Below are 8,996 nucleotides of genomic sequence, written 5' to 3'. Positions count from 1 at the left end.
TTTACGTATGTTGGACTAAATGACCTGTGAGGATCTGGAGTCAGGAAGACATTTTCCTGAGTTCAAATCTGGCCCCAGCCGCTCATTAGCTGTGTGACCCTGGGCAGGTCACTTAATCCTGTTTGCCGCAGTTTCCTCATCTGTCAAATGAGCCTGAGAAGGAAATGGCAAACCTCTCCAGCGTCTCTGCCAAAAAAAACCCCAGTGACACTGTTGTACCAGAAGCGAGCGAGACATACCACAGAGTATAAGTTTTAAGTGGAGAATTTATTAGCCGGTGGAACATTGGGGTAACAACCGCAAATCAATGGCCATGTGTTGGGGTGACAGCTTGGCTTATATAGGTACGGGGTGGGGGGGACAGGAACAAAGGTCCTGGCTGATCAAAAGATTCAGTCAGGTTATCGTACTAGTGGGATAATCTCATTTACATTCCTTGGTGGAGTCACGGAGCCCCAGGGTTATCTGCTAGAAAGGGTCTGCAAGGTTATCCTTCAGTGGGATGGTCCTATCTATTGACATTCCTTGGTGAAGTCATGGAGTCCCAGGGGGGTTGCTAAATGCCAAAGATATCTGAGTCCATTCTTTCTGGGGGTGCTTGTCAGTAGCTAGGGGTTTCTCAGGGGTTCCTAATTTTCCTAGTATTACAACATCATGAAGAGTTGGATGCGACTGAACAACTCTCAAAATCTGTGATCTAATAATATTACCTCTTAGGGCCATTATTTTGTTCTGGTTTGAGTTTGTTTTGTTTTGTTTTGTTTTGCCAATGTAACACTATGCACTGAGGCAATGTCTTATAGTCTAGTGTAAGGAACCCTGGGTCTAGATACAGAGGGATCTGGGTTCAAGTTCCAGCTCTGCCACCTAACTACCCCATGCGACCTTGGGCATTGAGAGTTCGTTTCTTCATCTGTAAAATGGGCATAATTATAATTACACTAACCACTTGATTGAGCCTCTCTGTAAAGCTCAAATGAGCTAAAGTGTAGTGAGTCCTTCCTAACTAACTATTGATTAATACATGTGAGCTGCTATCATGGTTGTTAACCCTGCTTCAGAGCAGGGAATGGGTTTCTGTTTAGAATATAGGCAACTGAAATTGGGTGGGTTTCGTTTTCAGAGGTTTATACCATCTTTTTTTTTCTCAGAGAAGTTTTGTTGTTATATCTTGTTTTTACATTAAGACATCTTTCAACTGTCATGTTAGTGGGAAGAAGATACTAAGCTAGGTGTCAAATCATGTCTCATCCTATTGGAAAAAAAAAACAAAAACAAACCAGGAGTCAACAAAGAGACTCCTCACTGCCATTTATTCCCTAGGTGATCTTGGACAGAAAACTTAACTTCTCTGGACATCAGTTTCTTCAACTATAAATTGAGGCAGGTACCCTGGATGTCCTCTATGGTCCTTTCCAGGTCTACAGCTATGATCCTGTGGACTGTTATTTTTTTGCTATTGGGTGAGAGCCTAGGACAAGACAAGAGCTGCTCTGGACGGAGAATAGAAGAAGGATGGATTCCATTTAGTTCAAAAATGAAAGCATTCATCTTTATTTAATCTAATTTAGAGTGTTCTATGCCAGCTCCAACCTTAAACACTCCATTTACAAATAAAAAAGAAACTCAACCAATTTCCCGATCTCTGGAGTTGGTGGAGAAGAACCTACAGCCTTTCTCCAATTATACCTCTCTGCCCCCTTTAAGAAGGGAGAAATCTTATATACCCCTGGAATACAGTGGTAGGAGGTACGGAAGTGGGGTGGTAGCATTGGGTCAGCCAAGGCTTCTTGGGGCACATTGTAAAAGCCAGCAAGGCACAGCTCAGAGCACAAAGATCAAAATACTCAGGATGCCATTTCCTCATTGGTCACCGCTAGGTGGTGATGGGGGTGGGAATCCACTCTCCACTCCCAGCTGATCCAAGGGCCCCTGATCCAGTCCCATGCCCAGGACATGGGCCCCAGTGGCCACCCCCTCCTCCTGGCCCCTGGTCTAAGAGAAGGGTTTAATGAAGCCATAGTCCATACACTTGATGAGGCAATCCCTGGCAGCCTCCACCACCTGTTTCCTCTTCTCATCAGGTTCCTGCTTGCCCACGAAGGTCAGAATCTCCAGCAGCTCGCTCTCCACCAGCTTCTTGGCCAGCTCCTGGTCAGCTGCCAGCAGGTTGTAGGCAATGACAATGCCCCGGTGCTGGACTGACAGGCGGTCATGGAGGCAGAGCCGCTGCAGGATCTCCAGCCACTGCGGTGTCTAGAAGGAGAGCACCCACCCCGCAGTGGAATTGGGGTAAGGTTAGAGGTTGGAGCAGGTAGGATTGCCCATGTAAGGCACACTGGGAGAAATATTTGTACTGGGAGAAATAAAGGAGGACCCACAGGCACCATCAAGTAAGTATGAATACATTCTAAGCTCTCGGAGAATAAGGGTTGTGACTATGACAAACAGCACCTGATGTGGTCAATGCCAAATAAAGTTCCTGAGTCAAGGAAGAAAGTCATCCTGCTGAATAGAGGTTGGGCCAGACCAATCCCAGTGACAGACCTCTGAGCAAAGCCCTATACTTCCTATGTTCTCCCCGTTTCACAGATAGAGAAGCTGAGTCCCAGAGAGGTAAGGACACTCATCAGCGCTCACACTGAGCCAGAAGGGCGGCAGAAGGGTCTCCCCTCTGAAGGTGCAGGCCGTGTCTCCTGTTTTCCCTACACAGTGTCCTTGCTTCCGTCCATCCAGATAGAGGTCTCAGCTCTAGTCACCTCCTTGTGTGTGTGTGAATATGCGGGAGTGGGTGTTGGGGGGGATAGTGCAGGTCCACCCTCCCAGGCCCCTGCAGCAACTACTTCCTCATCTTCATCACAAGGCACAATTGGTCTCTTCTCTTGTCACCTTCAATGGTGCCCAAATGGTGCAACAACACAAATAACACCCCTCTCTGTGCCCCAAGGGCCTCCCAAGAGTCAGAACCAAGGCTGGGAAGAGAATCAGAGGGGTGGATCCCTAGTCCAATCTCTTCTGTGGTAGCAGTATAATAAGTAGAGAGTCCATGTAATACAGTGGGAATTGTGCTGGGTTAGAAAACCTGGGTTCAAATTCTGCTCTATACTTACTACCTGTGTGACCTCAAGGAAGTTCCTTAACCAATCTGGGCCTCAGTTTCCTTATCTGTAAAAATGAAAGACTAGGGCTATTTATAGCTTTCCAGCTACAAATCTATGATGTTAGGAAACCAGTGGAGCTAAGTGGAGTCAGGGAAGGCCCTACAGTCTGGTCATCTGCTTCCCATTTGCTGCCTGTGGCAGGCCTTCTTACCACTTGGGTCATCTTGTGGCAGAGCCTCTTATGGGCAGCAGTCAGCATGGCCAAGGCTCCGGCTGCTGCATTCTGCACCTTGTCATCATCCTCCCCACACAGCAGCACCACCAGCTTCAGCCGGTCATTCCCATCAGCCAGGAACCGTTCTTGTACCTGCCAAAGATGGGGGAGGGGGCAGAGGTGAGGTGTCCATACAGAAACACCCACTGGAACCCTGTGACAAAATCATTTAGCGGCCAGTGATACGACTGTTGGACAGCAGACCCCCAATGCCCTCCAAGAGAGGTAAAGGTCCACATACTCCAAAATATTTATAGCGGCTCTTGATTTCAGTATTTCCCTCCTCCCTCCCTACCCAGTGATCCATCCCTTGTAGCAAAGAGTAAAAAAGAAAGAGAAAAATGTTCTTTATATATTCTTTACGCAAAATTTCCCTACCTCTACAAAGAAGAGAAGGAGGCACAAATTCTCATCTCTCTGGAGGAGGCCAAGCTTGGGCATTATCATTACCCAACAGCCAGTTTTGTTTTTAGATCTTCGTATTTACATTGTTGCGGTCATTATGTACAGTGGCAAGAAGACCCGAGTTCGAATCCAGTTTTAGATAGTTATTAGCTCTCTGCCCCTGAGCAAGTCACTTTAACCTCTATCTGCCTTGGTTTCCTCAACAGACTCTAAATCCAGTGCTCTTCCCTCTCTATGATACTTCTCCTAATGATCACTCCATTTGATTATAGGTTCCTTGGGGGCAAAATTCTTCAGACACTTACTAGTCATGTTACCCTAGGCAAGTCACTTACCCCTCTGTCTGCTTTAGTTTCCTCATCTGTAAAATGGGGATAATAATAGCACCTGCCTCACAGGCGAAATAATAAAGCACTTAGCACAGTGTCTGGCACATAGTAGGTGTTGTATAAATGTTGGCTATTAATATCATCATTATAATGTTATATTATTATTATTATTGTCATTATAGTAATTATTATTTTGACTCTTTTTGTATCCCCAGTGCTTAGCACAGTGCCTGACGCATAGTAGGTACTTAATAAATGTTGATTGATTGATCGATCGATAGCTCCCTCCAGCTTTAAATCTCTTATCCCAGTGTGAGCTATTTAATTCAGATTCTGGTCCCTGGTTTCTTGAAAAAAAAAAAATTTCATTGATATTGCCCCCAGCCGTAGTGATTAGAATACCTCTATACCTTAGTGCAGGGCTGCCCAAAATGCAATGCAATTTATGCGACCCACCTACAAGCATAGAAATTTACATAAATGCTTTAGTAAACAAAGCCGAGCTACCGCAGAGCTCTCACTAAAATGGCAAATCAAAATATATTGTCTATTGTTTCAATAAAAACCTAAGGTTGGACAGCCCTGCCTTAGTGGATGACCATCACGAAGTCAGTCAGTCAATGGTCAGCAGTCAAAAAGCATTTATTAGTCAGGTACGAAGCACCTACTATGTGTCAGGCACTGTGCTCAGCACCGGGGATACAAAGGAAGGCAAAAGATAGTCCCTGCCCTTGAGGATTCCAGTCTAATGAGTAGGATGACATACAAACAACTATGTACAGACAAACTATATACAGGATAAATTGGAAAGAATCTACAGAGGGAAGGCATTTACTATGTGCCAGGCACCGTGCTGAGTAGCTATAGCTAAAAAAGACTGTAGCCAACCTCTCCCAGCAATGAGCCTTTTTGAACTAAGCCAGGCTGATCCACACACCTATCACCTCAAAGCCTTTCACCTGCCAGCATTTACTTTCCTCCGGCACAGCCTTCTAGAACCGCAGCTTAAGGCCTTTCATAGAGAATATATTTATTTTCATGGCTGTCTATATGCCATCACATGATTCTGTCCCAAGTCCCAAGAGCTTCTAAGAGCAAGCTATGTCTTCCCCAATTTGACTGGGAATTCCCTGAGGGCAAGGACAAAAAGAAGTGGTGTTTCAATGGTGATGATTATCTGTCTCTACTTGAAGGAGAGGTCTCTTTACTTACCCATCTCTGCCTTGCCCCTTAAATTGTTGGCCTCAGTGCCACCCCTGCACCCTGAGCCCCCATACCTCTTTGCTGACCACCATGTTGCACATACACTCAGTGGCTGCCTGCCGAAGCTGGTCATGGTTCTCAAACATGTAATTCTCAATGTCTGGCAGAGCCTTCTCCTTAATGATCTTCTGACTGATTGGTCAAGAGAGACACTTATTAAGTCCATCCCCTATCTCCCAGGAGGTCCCTACCTTAATTCCTCCCAACCACTCTAATATCCTTCTACACAAATCTTAGGGAAAGGGGATTCCCCAAACCCCTTTGGCATCCGGGGGTCAACAGTCAGGATAGTCTTTAACTCTAATTTAAATCCTTTGTGCTGCTACAGTTTCACTCTGTTGCTTTCAAATCTATCCTCAGTGGGAAAGAGGTACCTTGGTAGAATCTGGGTGTGAGATTTAAAGCAATGGATCCTGACCAGGAGAGGTTAGAAGGGCCTGACCCTTCTTAATACAAATCCTGCTTCTCCTCCTCCCTTCCACTCTACGCACCGGAGTTTGTCACTCCTTCCTGACAGATTAGTCAGACCCAGGAGGGCTTCATAGTTCTGGAGTCCATCACGCTGTGTGTCCAGGAGTCGGACCAATGGACGCACTACTTCATACACCTACAGAAGATGGAGAAAAACAGAAGACATAGGGTGGCTACAAAGAATTACAAAGAAGAGTTCATGGCAGGAAAGGACCATATATACAAAAGAAGTTTATAGCAGCTAGTTTTTGAAGTGGTAAACAAATGGAAAGAAAGTAGCCAGATGAAAAATGGCCCAAAATTATGATATATGAGTGCAATGGAATGTTAGCAAATCCTAAAGAATGACAAAAATGAGAATGTAAAGCAAAGGAGTGTTCACATACACACGCATATACACACACACACACGTACACAAACACACTCCAGCTCAAATAACAGTCATAGACTATAGTCACCCATGATGAAGTTTTCATGTGTTTACAAGATGTAACATCCTGTGATCCCTTTATGAGGTACAAATACCTCTCTGATTTAATCAAGAAGGGAATATTTAAATTGGCTTACCAAATTAGCCATATCCCTAGAACTTTAAATAGCTAAACCCTAAACAAATTTCAGTTGTTTGAGAGTAGGGGAGATTGACAGCTGGGTGTTGCCTAGGGAGGGTTTCCTATAGATAGAAGGGGGATCTCTTTCTCCCCTCCCTGTTTCCCTGCATTAACTTTAAAGGGGAGCTACTGGGCCAGCAGAAGATATGCATCCATCAGGGAGAAGAGACATATATTCCAGATGGACATAATTACAAAGATTCAGTCATTCAAGGGATGAAGAAGTTTCTTTTTTTATGTATTTTTTGAATTTTATTATCTTTTTTTTGTTTGTTTGTTATTGTTGTTGGGGGGGGAAGGCAGGGCAATTGGGGTTAAGTGACTTGCCCAAGGTCACACAGCTAGTAGGTGTGTCAAGTGTCTGAGGCTGGATTTGAAGTCAGGTCCTCCTGACTCCAGAGCCGGTGCTCTACTCACTGCACCACCTAGCTGCCCCAGGATGAAGCAGTTTCAAGAAGAAAGATACCTCAAAAGAGAAGAGTTGGAATGTAAAGACCAGACCCTGGGAGCCCAGCTGAGCAATCCACAAAGGAAAGACACTGTATCCATGGGAAGCTGTGAGAGGACCCTACAAAGAGAGGGAGGACTTCCAGGCCCTTCAGTGCTAAGAGTTGTGAGTTGCCTTTGCTACATGTGTATTCTACACATGGGCCTGTGTTGGTAACCAAAAATGGGCTCCTTAGCACTTAGTCAACAAGTGCCCTTGAATAGTTTGGCTTTTTCCCCTGAACTAACTGAATGCTGTTTGTATGTTGGAATGGAGTAAGCTTGTCGGCCCCTTCACCTTGCTTCCCTTGCTTAAGCAGATTGAAAGAACCTGTGCTTTCCCAGTTAACCCCTTCACCTTGCTTAAGCAGATCAAAAGAACCTGTGCTTTCCCCGGCATACCTTACACCCCCGCAGAAGCCGGATGGTTAAAAACAGTTTCTGTTAGAGCCAGAGACTGCTACAGCTACAGCCACAGCCGAAGCTGAAGCAGGAGCTGCTGGTAGCAGAGCTGACCTGAGTGAGTATTGAGGAGCGCTGAACAAGGACTTGAGGCCAGTGGGTAATCTTTTTACCATAGAGGGGAAGCATGTATATGATTTTGCTTTATACCATCATGCTTCTCTGTGGCCTCCTGGTTACTCTTGTGAGGGGGACTTATTGGGCCTGGAAGCTTTTGATCAAAATATCAAAATGGGGATGCTTGTTTGTGGGTTGGTTACCGTGGAGCCTAAATATATGCTTTGATTCTTCTGCCTCCTACTTTGAAGATTCCTTATATCTCGTGGTTCCGAACCTTTCAGACATATATATGATCCTCTTTGAAATTATAAATTCTGCCCTCCTAATACAGGGCCTCATTAGCATTATATTCCAAGTCTGAGCCCATTCTTCCTATGGATGTTGTGTGTATTTGTGGTATAGTGTGACCCAAATTTATAGGAGAAATGTTTTGCAATTACTACCCTTGCTATGCCATCTGAACGAATTTCTTTGCTAAGAGTTATTGGTCTCCCAGCTGATTTTTAATGGGGAAAAATACTGGTGGGGGCCTGTAGCCACCCACAAGATAACCCTAGAATTCGAGGTAGCAGTCGTCCTCTGGGTACCAAACCCAGAAGTGAGATTGTAAGTTGGGGGAGTTGCCAGAGGTAGAGAATTCACAGAAACCTAGGAAGATTTGGATGAACTGATGCAGAACAAAGTAAGCAAAACCAGGAGAATAATTTACATGATAACTAAATTAATGCAATGGAAAATGACATTGAAAGAACTCAGAGCTCTGATCAATGATGTCACAAGTTGTGACTTCAGAGGACTGAGAGTGAAGCATGCTTCCCGACTTTTGTCAGAGAGGTGGGGGACTACAGGTACATAACAAGGCACCATGGCCAACATCTTCATTTGTTTTGTCAACCTCTTTGTTACAGAGGATTCTCCTGTTGGGATTAGAGTTGAGTAACTGGGAAATGGCAGCAATGTGAAAATATATTATTAAATTTTTTTCAAAAGAAGGAAGGAAGGAAGGAGCTTATTATATAAGTAAGGAACTTTCATGAGCCAACTTAGTTTTTCGTATTCATATTCAAAATGTTGCATTGTAAGAGAGAGAAAACCGGGGTGAGGGTGGGGCGGAGACAGACAAAGAGACAGAGAGTTGAGAGTTAGTGGGAAGGAGGGAAAGACAGAATCCTAGGATGAAAAGACTTTGATGTAGAATAGGCTCCTCCAATTCCTTATCCTCCGCTAACCCCTCCACAGATCATACCCACCCTTTCCCCAGGAAAAGCAATGTCAGGGTTTGAGACAGCTGCAATCTTCGCCAAAGCGTGGGCAGCCTTCACCTTGCCCACATCAGTGCCTTCGAGAGCCAGTGGTATCAGAGCCTAAGGGACAAAGTGAGAGTCAGAACTGTAGATACCCTCTTCCCCACTGTGGTGACATTGAAAGGACACTGGCTTTGGAATCTAGAAGACCTGGGTTCAAATCTTGACTTTGCTATTTATTACCTATGTAACCTTAAGCAAGTCAGTCACCCTTTTCCAGTTCTCAGTTT

The 8,996-nt window shown here is 44.8% G+C and overlaps 1 protein-coding gene across 1 annotated transcript in view; it reads right to left on the bottom strand.

Moving 5' to 3' along the window:
* Window positions 1-248: 248 nt before the first annotated feature.
* The window catches only part of UNC45B (unc-45 myosin chaperone B), a 28,643-nt gene continuing 19,895 nt past the window's right edge, over window positions 249-8,996 (bottom strand). Inside the window, exons 16-20 of the mRNA XM_036768884.1 lie at window positions 8,713-8,826; window positions 5,864-5,979; window positions 5,387-5,504; window positions 3,313-3,468; window positions 249-2,256 (exon numbers count right to left, since the gene is read on the bottom strand). Of these exons, the coding sequence (XP_036624779.1) occupies window positions 1,996-2,256; window positions 3,313-3,468; window positions 5,387-5,504; window positions 5,864-5,979; window positions 8,713-8,826 (765 nt within the window). The 3' untranslated portion in view covers window positions 249-1,995. The remainder of the gene's footprint in view (window positions 2,257-3,312; window positions 3,469-5,386; window positions 5,505-5,863; window positions 5,980-8,712; window positions 8,827-8,996) is intronic.

Source organism: Trichosurus vulpecula, chromosome 7, assembly GCF_011100635.1.
Source record: "Trichosurus vulpecula isolate mTriVul1 chromosome 7, mTriVul1.pri, whole genome shotgun sequence".
NCBI lineage: Eukaryota > Metazoa > Chordata > Mammalia > Diprotodontia > Phalangeridae > Trichosurus > Trichosurus vulpecula.
Note: the sequence above shows the minus strand (reverse complement) of the source record. Positions and strands in the feature narration are given on the sequence as shown.